General features: G+C 41.8%; 4 protein-coding genes across 5 annotated transcripts; 2 read left to right on the top strand and 2 right to left on the bottom strand.

The window, feature by feature from the left end:
- Positions 1 to 1,176: 1,176 nt before the first annotated feature.
- LOC6034245 (ATM interactor) lies at positions 1,177 to 2,670 on the bottom strand. Its single transcript, XM_001844539.2, has 2 exons — positions 2,269 to 2,670; positions 1,177 to 2,198 (listed from the first exon to the last, which is right to left on the bottom strand). The coding sequence occupies exons 1-2, from the start codon at positions 2,569 to 2,571 to the stop codon at positions 1,515 to 1,517; spliced, it is 987 nt and encodes a 328-aa protein (XP_001844591.2). The 5' UTR covers positions 2,572 to 2,670; the 3' UTR covers positions 1,177 to 1,514.
- A 235-nt stretch (positions 2,671 to 2,905) lies between these two features.
- On the top strand, positions 2,906 to 4,743 carry LOC119767407. The gene is made up of 3 exons (XM_038255935.1): positions 2,906 to 2,924; positions 2,987 to 3,913; positions 3,971 to 4,743. The coding sequence occupies exons 2-3, from the start codon at positions 2,993 to 2,995 to the stop codon at positions 4,667 to 4,669; spliced, it is 1,620 nt and encodes a 539-aa protein (XP_038111863.1). The 5' UTR covers positions 2,906 to 2,924; positions 2,987 to 2,992; the 3' UTR covers positions 4,670 to 4,743.
- Positions 4,744 to 11,318: 6,575 nt separating this feature from the next.
- Positions 11,319 to 13,451, bottom strand: LOC6034243 (ubiquitin carboxyl-terminal hydrolase nonstop). The gene is made up of 3 exons (XM_001844537.2): positions 11,980 to 13,451; positions 11,539 to 11,918; positions 11,319 to 11,477 (listed from the first exon to the last, which is right to left on the bottom strand). Exons 1-3 carry the CDS (start codon positions 13,195 to 13,197, stop codon positions 11,435 to 11,437), a joined length of 1,641 nt encoding a protein of 546 aa, XP_001844589.2. The 5' UTR covers positions 13,198 to 13,451; the 3' UTR covers positions 11,319 to 11,434.
- A 2,039-nt stretch (positions 13,452 to 15,490) lies between these two features.
- Positions 15,491 to 17,299, top strand: LOC6034300. Of its 2 annotated transcripts, XM_038258305.1 has the most exons (3): positions 15,491 to 15,514; positions 15,577 to 16,372; positions 16,436 to 17,299. In XM_038258305.1, the coding sequence occupies exons 2-3, from the start codon at positions 15,581 to 15,583 to the stop codon at positions 17,174 to 17,176; spliced, it is 1,533 nt and encodes a 510-aa protein (XP_038114233.1). In that variant the 5' UTR covers positions 15,491 to 15,514; positions 15,577 to 15,580; the 3' UTR covers positions 17,177 to 17,299. The 2 variants fall into 2 exon arrangements, with proteins under 2 accessions (XP_038114233.1, XP_038114232.1); XM_038258304.1 differs by lacking the exon at positions 15,491 to 15,514 and having other exon boundaries at positions 15,524 to 16,372.
- The last annotated feature ends 2,814 nt before the right edge of the window (positions 17,300 to 20,113 follow it).

Raw genomic sequence — 20,113 nt, 5'->3', positions numbered from 1 at the left:
TGCAAAATTTTGAATGTTGATTTTCCCAAAACGGCAGGATTGTAGGTTTCGCCCTTTTGAAATGTTGTTACTGAAATATTTGCAACGGCCTAACTGCCGTTCTACGCATAATTGTCCCTTGAACATGGTGCAACTGAGAAAAACGCGATTGAAATTTTTCGACCGATTTCTGTGTTTCTACGCATAATTGTCTCGTGGGTTTCTATTCGCCTTATGTGTCCCTAATCGCCCCAGTTATCAGTTTATCACCTTTATTTGTGATTATCTTGCTATACAACATGTAAACAAGACATAATTCTTAGTAAAACTAATGATTCCGTGTAAGAAAATACTTGGTGGGACAATTATGCGTAGAAGTATAACGATGGGACAAACAGACTTGGTGTTGTTTTTAATGAGTTTCCAAACAAAGTACCAGATTTTATGTGTTTTTCTCAAAGTACACATCAAACTAAACTTAAAAATGTCATAAAGTCAAAATCGTCCAAAACTGACATGGGACAATTATGCGTAGAACGGCAGCTAAACTCTCTGAAATTTTAAAATTCAGAAATCTTAACATTTTCCAATTTTAATTTAAAAATTAATTAAAAAAATATAATGAAACACAGACAAAGCACACAAAAAAAAATCGAAAATCAAAAATAAAAAAAATCAATAATCTGAAATTAAAAAATCACGAGATTCTAAAATTTAAAAATTGTTTATTCTAAATATTCTAAAAATCTGAATTTTAAAAATTCAAAGACTCAAAACTTAAAAAAAATCCAAATTCAAAAGTTTAAAATAGTCGAAAATTTTAAATTTTAGAGCATCAAAATTTAAATATTTAGCAATGTTGCATTTGATTTTTTATAATTATAATTTCAAATGAAAAAATAGATTTTTTTTATAAATTCAAAAATCAAGGAATATGTTTTTGACCTAATGACTTTAAAAATGTCTGATTTGCATTTGAGAATTAAATTTTATCAAAAAATTTAGAATTAAATAATTTAAGTACTTAAGAATTATAGTGTTTCAGAATTTGAATTTTTCAACAGATTGAAAAATCAGTTTTTTTTCTGGATCCAAACGATGGAGCGGGATGAGCTGCTTGTTTATATTCATGTGCACGGCAGGGACAATATATATTGTTTATAGCTGAAATAAAACAAAGCATATCCTAAAGGGTGCTTCTGGATTTTGATGTGCTTTATTTATGCTAAGATACATTTATCTCGTGAAAAAAATTGTAATATTTAATGCTATGACGAGATTAAACAGTTAAACACAATGATCGAGTTTGAAAGATTAGTGCGTTGTAAAAACTATGTGAATCAAATTCTTTTATGATATTTTTCTATGCTGAATCTTCTCTCAATATTGGCTTCTAGCTACAAACTTATTTCAAAGACATTATTTACACTAGCTGTAACAATAATCATTTTGAGAACAACATCCCGACTTGACTTCACCCTCCCACTCAGCAGCGGCTAGAAATCGATCCGGAAATCCGCCGCGTCGGTACAATATCATGTTTGCGTGTGCGTCGAGCTGCACTCCAGCGGCCCTCCGTCCCAGTTGGTCTGCGTTTCGATCGTGGCCAGGCCCAGGTCCGAAATGATATCGTCGCACGTTTGCGTGTACATGTGCGAGTACAGCATCGGATCCGTCCGATCCTCGTTCGGGAACATGCTGTCGTAGATGAGATCGGTCTGGGTTTCCGTACAAACCACCAGCGGCGTGGGGAAGGTCGTTCCGGTGTCTTCGAGTTCGAGGTCCAGCAATTGCTGCAGGTTTGTTTGGCAACCGTTGTCCACCGTTGAAGCGTTCAGGGTTTTGATGGTTTGGGTTGCGGTTTCGTTCCGGTTGGCCACTTCCGGTGCGTTGTACTCCGTTTGAGTGGTTTGGGATGTTCTGGTATAGTTGGTTGGGAGATTCGTTTGAATTTGGATCGTGACGTGGGTTTCCATCTTTGGTGCTTTGCGTTTTTTGTCCAAACTCTTTTCGGCTTTTCTCTTGTTTGATTTCTTTGCCAGCAGTGCCTCATAGCCGTGGTTCTTCCGTTTTGCGTGGGTCAGCAGGGCTTCCCTGGTTCCGTACGATAAGTTACAAACTTCACAGCAGAATGATTGTCCACAGTTGGCTTCGTGAGCTCGAAGCAAGGCTTCAGTTGCGAACGCCTTCTGCCCGTTACATGAGCTGCATACAAAGTTCTAAAAACAAGAATTATTTTTTATTATTAATTATACAAAATCTTTGAAATTATTCAAAAAAAATCCAAACCTTCTCCGAATGCACCTTCAAAAAGTGCTGCTTCAAGCTGCGAAACGTCCCGAAGAACTTCTCCCCACTAGCCCTTTCGTGGTAGCAGCACGAAAACTCCGGACAGTGATAGACGACGGTGTCCTTCCGGGGAGGCTCCTCGACGGACGACGGAGCCTTCAACCCGTGGCGCCTCGCCTGGTGCAGCTGCAGATGGGATCCGTTGTAGAACTGCTCGCTGCAGTCGCCGACGCCGCACAGGTACAGCTTACGGGCGAGAATTTGCTCCGGCGGAAGCGTGATCCGGTACACCTGGGTGGCCATGGCCGAGGAGGGAGCCGAAAGTTGGGACTTTTACGTTCGCTGTCGGAGTTGAATACGATTGCGAAAAATCGAAGGAGTACGATGTGTTGTGACGTTTTGTTTTGTTTGTTTTGCTACTGGTACACGTTAAGCTGAAACTGTTTCAAACCAAGTTAGTTATTAACCAATTTTGGAATTAACACAAACCTGATTGATTGAAATTAACGTGCTTTGTTTTAACCAAAACCCGGGCCCAAAACGGGTAAGAGATGACAAACGTGTACTGCATTCTTTGCAAACTTCTTTTGTTGAGCTGAATCATTTGGGTTGGTCGATTTAAACAGAACTTTTAAAGAAACTTTCGATTTATTTCGGTAAAAATGTGTAATTAGAACTGTATGATGTTCTTAACCTAGGATTAATTCACTATCCACAGCAAACGATGAATCCCTCAACAAACACTCAAGTCTCCTGCAACGGACCCTGCCGCAAGCGGTTCCCTCCCGCTGCCGTAAACATGGACCAGGCAACGGCCAACGTTCTGCTTTCAACCTGCCGAACTCCCGGGCTGCAGTGGCTCTGTCCCGAGTGTCACCACTCGGTCAACCTGCAACTATCAACCGCCAATCGCGACGGAACCGATCTTCCGCCGGAACTTTGGATTGAAATCTTCCGCAACTTGAACAAACGAGCAATGCTACGGGTACGGTCGACCTGTCGCCGCTGGCGGGACATCGTCGATCAGAACCAGTCGTTGCGGAAGGAGTTCGGCATAAGGTTTTTGTTCAAGACGACCTTGGACGAGCAATTTTCGCCGGAGAACCTGTTTCCGGCATCGTGTGCAACGCTGTTCAGGGCAACAATAGTCACCGTCGATGCCTGGTGGCCTCCGTTTGGCGCCGGATTGACCGAACTGTTCTTGGGCAACTGTGAGGTTGCACTTCCGGTTCTGCTGGGGATGCTGAAGGAGACACCGAATCTTACGAAATTAACTCTGGGGAGCATCAACTACACTACCGCTGAAGAGGTCGAAGTGGACTTTCGGCTGGAGAAGTTGGACGATCTTGCCTCTGATTGGGTGTTTGAAGTATTTCGGAACATGGCGCCACGACTGCGGAGATTGAAGCTCTCATCCGAGCTGAAAGGAGAGCAAGAAGCAAAAGCGTGCCGTCTGTTGGAGGCGGTTCAAGGAACGTTGAAGGAGTTAGAAGGCAACTTGACACCGTTTATGCTGAAAAAGATTGCCGGTATGGATCGACTTGAGTTGAAAAGTGTAGTTCATCGTGGGGAGGCCGATTTGGCAGTGCAGCTGAGCCGAATGAAGCTTTCGATTGAAGAACTCGACATTATTGCGGATAACGAGGTAAATCCGATAAAGCAAGCTGTAAATAAGTGTATTTATAAACTATTTAACTTGCAGGATCTGTGCAAAATCGGACGAAACCTCGCCAAACTGAGGAAAGCTCGGTTTGCCCTGGAAGATTCTGGAACAGTGGTGCCCTCGTTCTTGGATGAAATGCCCCTGCTTAAGGTGCTTCACCTAGAAGGGATTGGCGCATATTTAAATTTAAACCTTCTGAAAAGTGCACATTTAATTAGCTTGCATCTAAATCAATTTAACTTCACTGGTGATTGCTTGCAACGCTATTTGACAAACTGTCCCAATCTCCAGGTGCTAGCCATCAGCAACTGTGCGCTGGACAGTTGGTCCGATATTTTTACTGCACGATTTAATTCGCTGCGCTGTTTGAGACTGTGTAGTAATTGGGTGGAGAAAGACATTATGAGCGTTCCGGAGAAATTGATTCATTTAACGGAACTTTTTATATCAGACCTTAAAATGACCAAAGCTGAGCTGCTCGTCAAGTTGCTGCGCAAGTGTCCTCAGCTAGCGAAGCTTACGATCGGCTCGATGGAAACAATCAACGACGAATTTGTCGGCAAGTTGAGCCGATTCCCACACCTGAGGGAGCTGCATATTTACGGCTGTCCTTTGACGGACAAGTCCGTGAAATTGGTCGTCGACTCCGGATCCCATCTGCGGGTTCAACTCGATTGTAACAACATTTCCGACGCGGCCATTGATTTGCTGAGTTATGTGATGCGATCTCGAGAATAGAATAATTTTTTTGCAATCTGTCATAACATGGTGTTAATTCAAATCCAAATAAATAAATAAACTCCGCGACTATTCTCCGACCTGCCCGGTTGTTAAGCATGCCATGCCAACTGAACCGAAAAACGCATTTAAAACGAAAATTTTCAAGCAACCGAAGGCATTTTTCGTTTTAGTTTGGCATCCAAACAACACTAGGTAAGAGGCCGTTTCTTCAACTACAACATCATCAACGTGCACTGCCCGTCTTGGCTACGACAGCTTCGAAAGAGTATTGGACGTGTTTGTGACGTGCGCGCTAAAGGCAACGTTGCGTGCCTCGAGTTGAGGTGACGGATGATTTTCAACTCATCCCCGGAAATCGGGAGCGGGAGAAGTCCCCTGAGGTCACCGGAGCTGTCGTCGGAGGAGCAAAAAGTGGAGCAGAATCTGCTCAACAACAACAAGTTCAGCCCCATGGTGTCGATTTCTGGAAAAGTCAGGGAAAACCTGGAATTATCAGGGAATTTTATTTGACCTGGAAAAGTCAGGGAAAGTCAGGGAATTTTATGCTGGGTCAGGGAATTTCGATGATCTTAAAAATATTACTACAAAATTTCATTTCTTTTAAAAAATTCGCCCTTGATGATGTAATTGAATGTCTTCCAGGCCAAACTTTGCAACATTGATAATATTTAATTTTTAAATTGGTTAGTCCGGAAGGAACGCAGAACTCCATATAAAAAATGCTTAAGAAAATGGTCACGATGAAAAGCACGTAGCTTGTTTGCAATGTTTAGGTTTAAAAATCAAATAATTTGGATTTGATTTGGATTTCCGTTCAACTGAAAAATACAAATTACTAGCGCACACAGGGTAGGGCAATATGAGGCAGTTGCCCCACCATCCTCAGAGATTTGTTCTAAAATTGGTTGTTTGCTTAGCATGCTTAGGGACCATAGAGAAAATCATACATTTTGTCAGAAAAATTTAATGATTTAAAATTATAAGGCTAAAAAATTTTCCAAAATTTCACTTAAGTATTCGAAATCTAAATTCTTATTTTTCTCAAAATTAAACTGGACTATGATTTAAAAATGATCCAAAGTAGTCTAAATTTGTGTAATCTAAAATGTAAGCAAAATAGTGATGGTGAAATAAAATTAAAGATCAAAGAATTAAATTCAAGAATTAAAGAAATAAAACAAAAAATTATGGAAAAAACAGGGTATTTACGGACTACACTCAACTTATTTTTAAACATACTGACTCTGAATATTTAATTTCTTTAAGTATTTGAGTAATGTTTTTTTATCCTTATATTCAATTTTAATCTGGTGAATCTTAATCATATTTCAAACTTTTCCTGAAGATACAGACATTTGGATGTAACAAAAATTATGATTGGGCATGTTCCAGTGGGTGTACTGTGCTTCTTTCCCAAATATGAGCTTGATTGGATGTAACAGAAGCTTCTCCGCCTTTGAATTTTAGATGAGATTCAACCAGAAGAAATATTTTTTAATTTTAAATTTTAAAATCAAAGGTTAAAAAAATTTTAAAACAAAAATCAAAGATATAAAAAAATAAAATAAGAACAATCAAGAGAACAAAAAATATTATTTTAAAATTCTTAAATTCTTAAATTCTTAAATTCTTAAATTCTTAAATTCTTAAATTCTTAAATTCTTAAATTCTTAAATTCCTCAATTCTTAAATTCTTACATTCCTAAATTCTTAAATTCATAAATTCCTCAATTCTTAAATTCTTAAATTCTCAAATTATTAAATTCTTCTAAAATTTTAAGAAGAAGATGTAGGAAAATTTGCTTCGATTTTTCTAAGCTACGCTTTGGTAAGATCAACGAGTATGAACTGTATCTTAAATTTAAAACCTCAAGATTGAGAATTTATTACAATTTTAAAATTTTATTATATTTTTTATTAAGATTTCATTGAGTTTTTAGATCTAAATTTCAAAATGTTGTATTTTTTTTTATTTTTTTCCCAAAATGTTTGTTTTGGCTTTTTCCTCTAGTTTACCTAATCCTAGCAAAAATACATTTTCAGCGTTTCAAGATGCTGCGTTCTGAGATTACAAAATTGAATTTATTATGAAACTCTTTTGTCTATTTGTCGCAAAATTATTTTTCTTAAAATGACGCGGATTTTGCACGGATTGGGTTTTGGGATGGCGCGGATTTTTTTTTTTTTTTTTGATTTCTCCTTAACAATTCTGAATAAAGGAATTTGAGAGTTCAAGAATTTATAAAATATGGTCTCTTCGGAAGAGTTGTTTCCAGCATCCGAGATTTCATAGGGATTGTACAACTACATTTTACATATTTTCCCCAAACAACATTCTAGGGGTTACAAGGAGGAGTTTCCGTGGTCAGATCGAGCTTAAATTTGGAATCTATTCCAAAACACCCAAAAATCAGAGTTTGATAAATAATGACTTTTTGAAAAGCTCGAGCAGGTTGTATTTTGTTTTTATTTTTATAAAATGTATTGATCGTGTGAATGATCGTCTATAGGTTCTGCTCAAGGTAGAAACCATTTTTTTAAAAATATTATTGCAATTTTTTTTTTTCAAGAAGGTGTTTTCCAGAAAACCGTTTACTCTAAATACAATTCTTGTTGAAAAAGACCTAGATCTTTTTTAAAACCGTAAACATTTACTTGAAATAAAATCATTTAATTGTACATTTTCTTAGTTTTACAGTTTTGTTTTAATCATTCTTAAGGTTCTACAAAATTCCCTGGGCCTTGTAAAGTCAAGGGGCATGATTTGATCCTAGTGCATTAGTTAAAATTTGGGTATACATACTTTTTTATAAGCACTATGGACACCACTTCATGCTACGAGAACTCGCTTTGCCGCAGCCCCAGGGCTTAAGCGTTGACCGATAAGCTGTCTTCGTGAAATAGGTAGTTCTCCGATAGTGAAAATATCACAATTGCACAAGACACCGCTGCTTCTGTGACTTTTTCACTATTACAATGTGGGTTTTAGGTTGGGACTTCAGGATAGTATAATTGTGTTGTTGCTTAGCATTAGCATTTAAAATAAAACTGTATCCTTTCCAAATATATTTGATGTTAAAGTTAGTTGCAATTGTTAAGTAGGAGTAATGCTGTCAATAAACTTTGATTGATGTAGAATACTAGGCATTCTTTTATGTCAAATTGTCCATAGAGTCTCGATCAATCAATAATGTAATGATATCGGACAAAATTCGTTGATCTGTTGAACTAACGGTTTTCGGATTATGGTTGTATCGACCATTGTTGCGAATCGAGGAACTACGGATCTTTTGACGTAAATGGTCATCTCTTTTTCAAATCGCGATTTCTATCCTATTTGTATATCAGTTCATAATTTTTTATTGTTTTTGATAGAAGTAGTACTACAACAGTTAAAGGAACGTTTACTTTTGAACATTAAGTTAGAGGATTTTAGATTAAAGTTTAGATTTTCAATCCAAAATAGTTAGCAAATGAATATTTGGACTTTAAGGAATAATTGAACATTTTGGACTTATGAATAACACTCAACTGTGCATTTATTCTAGAGTCAGATCCATACAGCGTCAGTGTTTATTTGGTCGAAGTGTACTAATTCATTGGCAGATCTGATTCTAGTTGTAATGTACGACAAGACTACTGACGGACGTGACAGGACGAGGGCCCAGTTTAGAGGTTTCAACATCAACGATGTGCGGCTGGACCACCCTCCCAAAAAAAAAAAAAAAAATCATTCTTAAGGTTCTACAAAATTATTTTTTTTTAAGTTTTTGTCTCCAAAACCTTTAGTTTTTTTTTTATAAAAACACAATTAAAAATGGCATCGGCCTAATTCGTTTGAAAATTCCGCAAAAGGCAACAATTTTAAAATTAAACATGACTTATTACTTTAATTAAAATTTTCAATTGTTTTTTTGAAAACTTTTAACTTTAAATTTTCTTTAGGAAATGAAGTGAAACTAACTAATCGCAATTTGAAATTTGCAACAATTTTAATTATTAATTATTTCATTTTTTTAAGGCCCCTAAGCTATTGTGTTTCATATGTTTATAGGACCCATTAAAACAAAAACAAAAAACTCTAGATTTTTTGGATAAAAATAACACAGGTCAATTTTATGGTTGCTCATTTTGGATGTTCGATTAGAAAAAAATGATTGACAAAATAAAAAAAAAAGTTTTTAAGTTTTTGCAGAATTCATGGTTAAAAATCAAAATAAATAAGTCGTTGATTTTTTTCAATATCTTAAATTTGCAATATTCAAAAAGGAAAATGCATGAAACCATAAAAACGCTCCAAACAATATGTCAGTAAAAAATAGAAAATAAAAAAAATGGTGGTCTGGAGAGGTCAGGGAAAAGTCAGGGAATTTTATTTTGGGATTTGGATCGACACCATGAGCCCGCTAGCGGAAAACAACAACAATGCCAGCCCAGCAGGAGGATGGGACGTCCCGGCGATTCCAGCACTCGGCCAGTCGGCACGTAAACAAAAGCAACCACCTTTGCTGGTGAAGAACACCACGGGTTTTTAAAAGCTTGTGGCGTTAGTGCGTTCCATGGAAAGTTCTAAATTTGGTTTCGACCCGATTTACAAACTAACCTCGTTTGGAACCAAGGTGACCTTCTTCTCTGTCAAAGATTTTGACAAGTTGCAAGTGCTCCTCAAGAAGAAGAAAGTGGAATTCTACACCCACGAACAGGCATGCCAGATTTGCAGTTTTTTTGCACAGGCTCAATGCTCAAACATATTGTTTAACTATGTTAAAATTTCACGGGTTTTCTGCTAAACGATTTTTAAAAGATTGTTTTCTAATCAAGTTAAATTCATTTGCGTTTTGTGATGTGCCCGAAGATCTGCAAAATCTGGCAAGCCTGCCCACGAACGACGGAGCGAACGAAATCATCGAGTAGTTCTGCGTGGTTTACCTGATGAACTGAAACCGCATGAGGTCAAGTACCTGCTGAAGAGGGATCTCCAGCTGGACGCGCTGGAGGTGCATGTCATCAAACGGAAGGAAAACCTTGGACCACCGTGGACGAAACGCCGTATATTGTTGTCTTACCCAAGGGATACACTGATCTGAAGAAGCTCTCTGCAATGCAGGATGTGGTAAGCACTGTAGAGTCGCAAACGGGACTTCTTGAGACACGACGTTCCGGACGCAGCACTATCGCTGCCGATCATTAACCTCCCAACCGCCCACTGACCCCATGTCCGCTTCCGTCGTGTCCTGCTCCGGATTCCGCCAACCGGTTCCAGCACAATTCAATTACACTCACACTTCAGCGCCAAATGTTCACTCTCAACTGTCCACAGCGTAAACATAAACACGCGCCTCTTTTCATGCGCTGTCAAAAACCAAGTACACGCTTCAGTAAGGGATAGTCTGTTTCGGGTTATTATTACCCGGTCAATACATTTATATTGTTTACATTATTTATTTTGAAGGACGAAAACCCTACAGGCACTATCATCCGGTGGGAGGCTTACCGGAACAAGCGACCGAACGTGACTGCTTGGAACTGCTTGCAGCTGGGTCGTAGAACCAGGAACTGTCACCTCAAGAGGAGGTGCAACGACTGTGGGGGTCCCGACAAGACGGACGAGTGCAAAGTCCAAGAAGCCGAGCCAATGCGGTGTGCCAGCTACTCTGGAGCCCACGAAGCCACGAACCGCAGCTGCCCCAAGCGTGCGGATGTCAAGCTCTAAGAGCGCCAGCAGGAAGACCGAGACTGCACAGAAATGGAGCAGCTATTCCGAGCTAACGAGTCGAGGAACTTTTAGGCTTCATGCCGCGAGCCGACGTTTGCAGGGACAGCGAGAAAACCCTGATCGTAAACAATGCGAGTTGTTAGACAGGTGGAAGCAGTACTATAACGAGCGCCTTAACAATCGCACTAGCATCGCAGTTTAACATCGGACTTGAGGGAGTTGTGCGAAGAGCGGGTTTAGACACGAGAGGCATGATATGCAATAGGACAGTCCAACTTCTTGCTTATTCGGACGACATTGATATTATAGCGAGAGACCTAGAGACGGTGAAAAGGCTTTGCACCGCCTTGAAAATGCAAACGAGACGAATTGGATTGGCCATGAATACGACGAAAACGAAGTTCATAAGAAGGACTCAAAGGACGTTGGCCCCCCAAGACTCACGAGCGAGCGAGCTTGTGTTCTTGGGATTGCTGGTAACACCCGACAACGACATCAGCTTAGAGATCCAGACTCTGCGAATCGCGCCTACTTTGGATTACGGAAAACCTTGACAACTGATCGAGTGCAATGGCGCCACGAAGCTGACCCTGTACAAAACACTGATACCACCAGTTATTCTCTAAGGCCATGAGACCTGGACGCTGCGGCAAGAGGACCAATGAACCCTTGGAGTTTTCGAACGGAAGGTGCTGGGAACGATCTACGGTGGAATTGATATTTACAGTTGAGCTCAGCACGAGTGACGAAAAAGATAAAATAAAATTAATATTGTAAGATTATTTCTAGATTAAATTTTCAAAACAACCTATCCCTCATAGGTTTCCTATGCAGATAGGGCCTTTTGAAAATTTAATCGAGATTTTTAAGGTCATCAAAATTCTCTGACAATTCCAGAAATCGACACCACGTAAAATTAAAAGACAGCCGTAGATCAGGATTAGAAGTATATTTTAAATCAAATCTTAGCACAGGATTGTGTTAACACTAAAACGCCCATCCTGCTCAGGTTTTTCACGGTCGCTAGCGTCGCTTCCACCGTCCCTCTACTCATACTCCAGAACCTTTTTGTGGTAAAACAGTAGATAGCTGAAAGAAAAAACTTAATTCAGCCCAAACTTCAACACGCTTTTCCAGCGAACGCACTCACCCCTCACTATCCAGCACCTGCTTGAGCGTGGCAGTCGTAATGATGTGGTCGTCGCACTTGACCCAAATGTCCTTCTGGTGGCGCACGTACGCCGTGTAGTGGCCCGCGTCCAGCGTCCCCACGTGGTTGATGACGGCGTACAGCGAGTACCGAAAGTCTCCGGATGCGTCCGTCGCCGCCGCCGCCGTGGCTTCGTCGTTGGATTGTTGCGCCTGCTGATGTTGCTGCTTCCGGTCGGAGGATTTAGACTTTGAAGAGTGGGATGAGGAAGAGGTGGAGGAGGTGGAAGGGTTGGGCTGGTCAGACTTCTTTTTCGACATGAACGGAGTCATGTCCAGCTCGGCCGGGAATGAGATGAAGGTGGAGATCTTCTTGTCAATCTGGGGAGAAGATGAAGTTAGTTTTATTTTTATTCGTGTTTAAAATTCAACTCAAACACACCAGACTAGAGTGTTCGAACCGCTTCAAGTGGAAGCTGGCCACGATCGGCAGGGTGCGCATCGACAGCTGCTTCGTCGATTCCTGGTAGCTCTTGCAGGTGGAACACTTGATTTTGGCGCTCGAGCCGAGATGTTCGGCCCGCGTGAACCGCTCGAGGCAGTCGATGAGCGACTTGGGCGGCCCTCCGTAGCCCTGGTTCTGGGCCTCCCCAAGGTCGAGCGAAATGTCCCAGAAGGGATCGATAGTGGTGGAGACGCCGTTGCAGGCCTGACAGACCACGTCACTTTGGAGGCCACCGGTGAAGATCTGGTCGATGATGCAGTTGCACTGGGTCGGGTTGCTGTCCTGGTGGGGCGGTGGCGGAGGTGGTTGGTGAGGTTTGTTCGACTTTTCTGCGGCTGCGGCGGCGGCCGCTGCCATTTCGGTCATCGAGATTTTGCAGTGCCGGTGGAGCACGTCCAGCGTGGCGATGAAAAACTCGTGCGCGTCCTGCTGTTCGTAGCCGGCGAGGTGTCGCGCGTGGTTCCAGATTAAATGCAGCAGACGGTGCAGGGAGAGTGGGCCACGGGCGCCGGAGTAAAACTCCTGGAAGAGACGGGACACTTCACAGACGAGACATTTGGCAGCGGTCTTGGCGGTGCACTCGTGCCGTTCCGATAGGAAGTAGTCTCGCAGCAGGGGCGTGTGGATCAACGCTTGGACGATGCAGTTCATGAAACAGGTCGAGCCGAGGTTGAGCAGCCCACGAAGGCCGATGCTGGTCACGGCCGTCACGTGCCGTCGCTTCGGGTTCTTCAGGAGCAAGTCAATCTCCAGCTTGGACGGCGACCAGGGCCGCCACGAGAGACTCTTGTTGAGACTTTTCGCTTCCTTCTTGATGTGCTTCTCGGCGATGGCCTGGCACTCGGCGTCGTAGATAAAGTCCTTACACTGGTGGCAGTAAATCATTCCGTAGCTCAGTTCCAGCACGATGTAGTGCTTCGTTTGCTTGCAGTGCTCCCCGATGTGCGCCCCCTTGCAGCCAAAGTAGATACAGTGCAGACACGAGTACAGCTGCGGCCCGGAACCGCCACACTTGAAGCACAAACAGGACAGGGCCTTCCGCCGGCGAGCGTCCTTGTTGATGCACACGCTAAAGTACGCGTGCACCACGCTGAACGGCTCCAGCCCGTACTCCTTCACGAACGCCCCGAAGTGGGCACATCCGTGGTCCGACATCCCGTCCCGTGTCCAATCAGTCTTTGTTAAAATCCCTGAAGTCGTCGTGGTCGTCGGTTCGCGCAAACCGCGCACTAATCGATCCTACTCTGGAAGCACAGCGAAGCCGGAATCCATCGTCGAGTGGTTCGAGTGGACAAACAACCGTGACCGGTTCCGCAGCAAAAAAAAAGTGCCGACAACGAAAAAGAGTGCCCGCGACAGCAACAACAACAACAAAAACAGTTACGACGTCGTGCGTGACAGCTGACAGCCGCGGCCAGGTGGATTTCGGATTTCTTTTTGTTCTTTTGTTTCGCGTTCTTTTTGAAAGGGTTTGCACGCTGGGGGGAAACTGTTGAAACTCAATTGGGTGTTTAACTGATTTGTTTGAGCATGAGTCGAGAAACCGAATAAAAATCGTTAATCGTGCACGTTTCATTTTTTGCAACACGCTGAAAGATCTCTAATCATTTGCTGCTCGATTTTGCCTCCCACAAGAACAAATAAAGATAAAGATACTAAAGATACCTAAGTTCATTCGACTTCTTCGACTTGCAATCCGTTACACTGCAAGCCCAACCATGGTAATTTTGAGAACATTTTCTAAAAATGCTGCTTTCTGAATTAAGTGTGGCTTTTTGGTAATGGTAAACGCAAATATGGTAAAAACCACGGACGTCGAAGGCACCATGCTTCCACAAAATTGCATGGTACACTCAAAGTCAGAAGTATCCCTCAAAAGGGTACTTTCAATCCTCAAAAAGGATACTTTCTATCCTTTTTTAAAGTTCACCCGGCGTCACCCTTTTAAAGAGTATGTCAAATTCAGTACATTTTCGATACCCTTTTAAAGGGTGACGACGGGTGAACTTGAAAAAAGGATACTTTTTACCTTGAGTGTAGCAATAACTTTCGCAATTGGGCCCTTAAATGAAGCTTAGATTGCTGATATTATTGTTTACAGCGATAAAGCTTATTTTCTGAGTACAATGTCTCTTTGTACGACCACAAAGAGATTAAAATGTATTTTTAAATCAATTTTGAAAAATTAACCTCGCGGTCCTTCTTGAAAGAAAAGCTATTACTTGACAGCTCGTTCCAAGGCTATCGTGAAATTAAAAGTGCAACATGGAGTTAAACTTTCTGTCAAGCTGCTGTGAAGTTTTCCATGACACTTGCGAAAGTTTCACTCCATGTTACTAGAGACCCTAAATAGGGAGACTGGTCTAAGCTGGCTAATTCGATCTGGCAACGTATGTTTTGAGCTTGGCAACACTGATCAGTTTTGCTGGCCGTAAAGGCAAATGCTCGTTTGGATACGTCAAACTCGTGTCTGTTTGGGTACGTCAAATTCACTTCGACCAGTCTCCCTATTAAGGATCTCTACATGTTACCGGTTCACATCTCTCTATTTAATATCTCGATACTACTTGACAGCTCGTTCCAAGGGATTCTCAGCTGTCATGGAATCCTTCACAGCAGCTTGACAGAAAATTTAACTCCATGTTGCACTTTTAATTTCTCGATAGTAGCAAAGAATATTGAAAAAAAGCGTAACGCCTCATGTTCATTGAACACAAATTGATAATTTTCTGAAAATTTCCTGACTACTGCGACGTGTACCGCGTGTACTGCGTTACGGGGTCAAAAATAAATGGCCAGTGTACCCTCTCATTTCCCTTCTCTCTGATAGTAGATCCATCGAAAAAATGTTGTCTTGTCATTTTTTTTTTTGCATTAAGCGGTATCGAGAAATTAAAAGTGCAACATGGAGTTAAACTTTCTGTCAAGCTTCTGTGAAGTTTACCATGACAGTTGCGAAAGTTTAACTCCATGTTACCGGCTCACATCTCTCTTTTTAATTTCTCGATACGCACTCCGGAAGGAACCGGTCAAGAAAAAAATAAAATGGGCAGCAGTGGCAGCGTAAGCAAGTCAGAGAGGGTGAAGAAAAGCCCCAAGAAATCGCTCCCTCTCCTTTGTTCTGCTGTTCGTAAAGCTGTTTCTTTACCCCTTTCCTTCCGATCTGCAGACTAGCCTTTAAAATGAAAAAAAAGTTATCAGAAATGGTTTTTAATCGTGTTTTTTTACCGTTGTACATAAAAATTTACATAGGGCTTTAGTACCCAATTATGACTAGATTCTTTTCAACGTATCGAAATTAAATAGAGAGATGTGAGCCGGTAACATGGAGTGAAACTTTCGCAGCTATCATAAAAAACTTCACAGTAGCTTGACAAAAAGTTTAACTCCATGTTGCACTTTTAATTTCTCGATAGTTTCATTTTAGCGTTTCAATCGGTTTCGCGCGCTTTTTGAACATTTCAGATTTTTTGTAGTTTTCACAACTTTCTACTTTTACCAGAATTTAAAGATTCTAAAATCCCTAACTTACAGTGCCATGGACCACATCTTGCCGGACGAAATCTTGCGGCAAACCTTCGAACAATTCTTGACGCCCTTCCAGCTGAAATCGGTTCGCCTGGTCTGCCGGGACTGGAACCGACTAGTTTGCGACTCGGCCAAGCTGCTGGACCGGTACAGAATCACGGTTCCCGCCGGTGGCGATGCACTTGGAGGGTGGCAGCACGTGACCACTTCCCGTTACACAACGGTCCAGGTTTGGAATCTTACCGTCGGAATGGTTCCGTCGGTGCCTCTTGCGACGACCATTCGCATTCTCCGGCTGGTGAATCCATGGATAACGGCCAGACAGCTGGTCGGGATGTTGGGTTGCCTGCCAAATCTCGTGCACCTGGGAGTGGTTGCGGTGGACAACTTCAACTACGAGCTTTACGAGACGATGCCGGCCGTGCATTTGGACAGTTTGGAGTCGCTCAATCTGAACCTTGGTGTAAAGGATGAATTTCTTTGCATATTCCAAGGGATCTGTCCCCGCCTGAAGGGGCTTCAGGTGAATATGGTCATCAAGAAGTACCTGGAGGCGCCGTACGGAACAAAGCTGCTCGAGTTTATCCGCTCAACCCGCAACACGCTGGTGGATGTGTGGTTTAACGGAATCGAGTTCCGCGAAGAGTCTCTGCTAAGGGACATTGCGGCAATCGAAGGGTTGAAGCTGAAGGATGTAACGCTAACCAACAGTTTTATTCGTCCATCCGACATTGTCCATCTCTGCCAATCGCAAACCAGCATCAAAACGTTGAAGCTCCCAGCTTGCAACATTGGAAGCGAGGTAAGCAAAAGATTCAAAAGATCTTCATGTTGGCAGATAACCCATAACATCTTCCTATTTCAGATTCTAACATTGATTGCCACACACCTGCCAAACCTGAATGAGTTGAAAGTACAAACTGAAATCGTTGCTTTGCAGCACATTTTGTCCAACCTGCCTCGCTTGCAGAGCCTGATGATGAGATACGCAGGCCAATTCAATGAAATTCTAAATCTGAGCGCTTGGCAAAACCCACATCTACTGCACCTTAACCTGGACGGTTTCTTCCTCACCAGCACCACTTTGCTGACGTTCTTCAAAAGATCTCCAAACATTCAAACGCTGAAGCTATACTTCCACTCCACGACCTGCGCTTACGATCTGTTTGTGGTTGCCGGGCAGCTGAAAGAATTGCGACGGTTGACTGTATCCTTTACCGGCCTCGCCCCAACTCCGATTCACTTTATGGACATTTCGCTGAGCCCGTTCCGAAAGTTGCGCCAGCTGGAAATATTCGGCGAGCTTTATTGCGACATCCTCGGTGAGCTGCTTGAAAACTGCCCCCTGATGCAGGACTTGAACCTGACCCGGTGCCTAATAACGGACGACGACATGCTGCTGCTGGTACCGTTTATGAAGAATCTTACCAAACTCTCCTTCGGTTATTTGCAAGCAGTCGGCGTGTCCTCCTACCAGCTGGTAATGCAGCGATGCCCCAAGCTGGAAACCTTTACCATCGCCAACTGTCCGCTATTCGGCCACTTTGTGCCGCAGCAATCATCGGTGCGGGTGAACTACCAGCCATATTTTCATACCTCATACTGACAGGTGTTCCGAATCGAACGTACGAATAATAAATGCTTAATGTTGAGAAAGTTTCGTTAAGCTCGATATTTAGCTAAACTGAACATGTTGTGGATCTTTTTGTTGTAGTCAACAGGGCCAATCCGTTCTATTTTCGATCAATTTACGAATAAAATGGTTAGTTGGTTGTTAAAGTAAAGTAAGTACGAATAAAATGCTTAATTTTTTCAACTGCACGTCCATTTTGTCTCATGTCATTTTTGGACGCACGCAGAAAAAAGTTTTGTAGAATCAGCCTGTACAAGGTTTGAATCAACAAAATTTTTGTTGAATATAATCAACGCCGATTTTGCGTTGAAACAAACCTTGATTTTCTCGATTCCGCAAAAGTCTTTTGTTGTTTTGAAAAAGCTGCTTTGACGTTTAGCGTTGATTCAACAAAAAATATGATTTTCAAATCAACAAAACGTTTTGTTGATTCAAATATGCCTTATTTTTCTGCGTGCGATTCTCCCTGGAGATGAAGCCACACGTTGCCGTCGTTTCAGGGCTATTTGCAAAGATGGTTTCCGATGTTGCTATATATCACACGTTTATTTTATATTTATATACTTGTGTTGATAGAAATCACAACTTTTATACTATGTAAAATTGCAAGATATTGATTTTTTTTTTATTTGCATCTCAATATTCTTGTTTATAAAATCTGGTAAGAACAGGTTTAAATCTTTTTGATACATCGTTAGCTTAGGTAGAAATTCATAAAGCAAAGCAACGCTTACGCACAACAGTAAGAGAGATCTCTTCTAGGCATTGTGGGATTATATTGAATAATTTAATTTTTTCTTATCTTAATGATGTTAGGTTAGGATCTGGTATTTTAATTAATAAGTTTTTTGCAAGGCACTCAGAATAGCTAGTTTTTTTTTGTAACTTTAGATTGTTTAATAATTCCAGGCCGACAGTTCTGTGTAAACGAGTTAAGTGATGCTATAAGAATCTCTGATTACAATTTAAGTGATATACTAACCATTCGGAATTGTCAAAACATCCATAGAGTCTCGATCAATCAATAATGAATATTGGACAAAATTCGTTAATCTGTTGAACTAACGGTTCTCAGATTATGGTTGTATCGACCATTGTTGCGAATCGAGGATTTACTGGAGTTTCGACGATCAAATGGAGCCTAACATTTCAAAGGGACACAAGGGTTTTGTGAACATGAGTTCATCTCTTTCACTCAAATTACAGTTTATATTATAACACCAAATTCTGATGTTCGTTTTCAGTAAAAAGTCAAAGTAGTTATGTCACAGACATAACCGGAATGGCGTAGACTACGTAAAGTTTTGAGATGTGGACATTGAGTTTTCCATATCTTAATTTTGAAGAATTAGCTAGCTACATTAACGGAATAAGATCGTAAATGGGAGATGGCCCCCCGACAAAACAGAACTTAAACACTCCAGTCAACTCAACTGCCATGTAACCATACTTTGAATGTGTTGGTAAATCTTTGACTAGAAAGCCTTAAACAATGGAAACATCGAATGGAGGAGAGAAAAACGAAAAACGATTTTTTCGCGAACCGAATGAAAGTTTGGTAGCATAATGTGGTGGAGAGAGGGGTTCAGAAAGCTGTGCAATCCGTCACCCCCGAAAATTTGTTCCTGAAATTTAAATTGAAATAAGCTCGCTGCCTCGTCCCGGGTGGAATGAGGGCAACTCTTTCAACAGTTTGGAATTGGACACGACGCAATTCTTTCAGAAGCGCTCGCCGCGAATGCGACGAGCTAGTTGTTGTTTCACAACCACGGCTTGACCCACGAGAGGCTCTTCAGCGGAAGGCAGCAGGCGCGCGCCTCATCTCGTTGATGCCTCTTCCCGGGTGGGACGAGGGACGGGGAGTGAGGCAACTCCGAACCACGGCAACCACGAAAGATCCAAACGGTCCGGCCATCGAGAGGCAACTGGCTGACGGTGACGACGAGAAGGCGATTTTCCAGTTCTGGTCCCTCTCTCCTGCTGCTGCTGCTCTGGTCTCTCCTGCTGCTGCTGCTCTGGGCTGAGCTTTCTTGCTGCTGCTGCTGCCGGTCCGACGTCTGAGACGTGAATGATAGAATGGGCTCTGGCGCGCGTTCTTATATAGCCTTTCGGCCCGCTACTTCCCCTCCTTTTTCGCGACCGACACTCGTTCGCGTTGCTCAGATGATTTTCCCCTCAAAATAGGTACTTGACATTCCCGTCCGTGAGTGGGAAGCGCTCATTTTGCTTGCAAAATCTGTGCATTTTGAAAACATTTTAAAACATTCAATTGTTTCAATAGTTAAACTATTTTGCCAACAATGAAAGTTTTATAGCAAATTGCTAAATAATTTTCGAATCGAATGGAACATAAATCGTGTCGATTCGATTAGAGGGAAGGAAGATATAAGCGTTTGACGGATGACGCAGTAATCCAGGGCCTTCGGCCCGGGTTTTTTGGAATGACACCCCAGTACCTTCGACAAAGACGTAAGTCTACGTCAATAAGTTTACTGAAAATTTTCAGTAATCCTATTTTTACTGAAATTCAGCATTCGTTTTTTGAAATTACTGAAAATCAGTAAACCGTATTAAGTTTACTGAAAATCAGTAACATTTCTGCCAGTCTATTTATGTTTCTGACATTTTCTCTGCCAGTCTATTTGGTCGCCATTTTAGTTTGTTCTCGAAGCGTGCCGTTGGAAGTCGAGTTTTTGTCCTTGTCCGAACAAATCGGTTCTCAGTTTCGCTGCGGCCGGAAGTGGATTCCTGTTGTTTTTTGTGTTTGGCAATCGTATTTAGTGATACATAAAGGCATTTTTATTGTTCTTAGGACTTTCTGCAACGCGATCTTTTGCAGAACTGGCAGACCATTTCTCATTTTTTCACTTTCTCACTTCTTTTTCCTCGCGAAAACGAAAAAGCAGCCAG

This window comes from Culex quinquefasciatus, chromosome 2 (assembly GCF_015732765.1).
Source record: "Culex quinquefasciatus strain JHB chromosome 2, VPISU_Cqui_1.0_pri_paternal, whole genome shotgun sequence".
Lineage (NCBI taxonomy): Eukaryota > Metazoa > Arthropoda > Insecta > Diptera > Culicidae > Culex > Culex quinquefasciatus.
The sequence above is the reverse complement of the archived record's forward strand: the minus strand, read 5'-3'. Positions and strand labels throughout refer to the sequence as shown.

Bases quoted from the DNA above. Each gene is read 5' to 3' on its own strand.
- LOC119767407 (XM_038255935.1), top strand. From the start codon at position 2,993: ATGAATCCCTCAACAAACACTCAAGTCTCCTGCAACGGACCCTGCCGC. The intron at 3,914-3,970 runs GTAAATCCGATA...TTTAACTTGCAG, and splicing joins ACATTATTGCGGATAACGAG to GATCTGTGCAAAATCGGACG.
- LOC6034245 (XM_001844539.2), bottom strand. From the start codon at position 2,571: ATGGCCACCCAGGTGTACCGGATCACGCTTCCGCCGGAGCAAATTCTC. The intron at 2,199-2,268 runs GTTTGGATTTTT...TCTTGTTTTTAG, and splicing joins TGAAGGTGCATTCGGAGAAG to AACTTTGTATGCAGCTCATG.
- LOC6034300 (XM_038258305.1), top strand. From the start codon at position 15,581: ATGGACCACATCTTGCCGGACGAAATCTTGCGGCAAACCTTCGAACAA. The intron at 16,373-16,435 runs GTAAGCAAAAGA...TTCCTATTTCAG, and splicing joins CTTGCAACATTGGAAGCGAG to ATTCTAACATTGATTGCCAC.
- LOC6034243 (XM_001844537.2), bottom strand. From the start codon at position 13,197: ATGTCGGACCACGGATGTGCCCACTTCGGGGCGTTCGTGAAGGAGTAC. The intron at 11,919-11,979 runs GTGTGTTTGAGT...TCTTCTCCCCAG, and splicing joins GGTTCGAACACTCTAGTCTG to ATTGACAAGAAGATCTCCAC. The intron at 11,478-11,538 runs GTGAGTGCGTTC...TTTTTCTTTCAG, and splicing joins CAGGTGCTGGATAGTGAGGG to CTATCTACTGTTTTACCACA.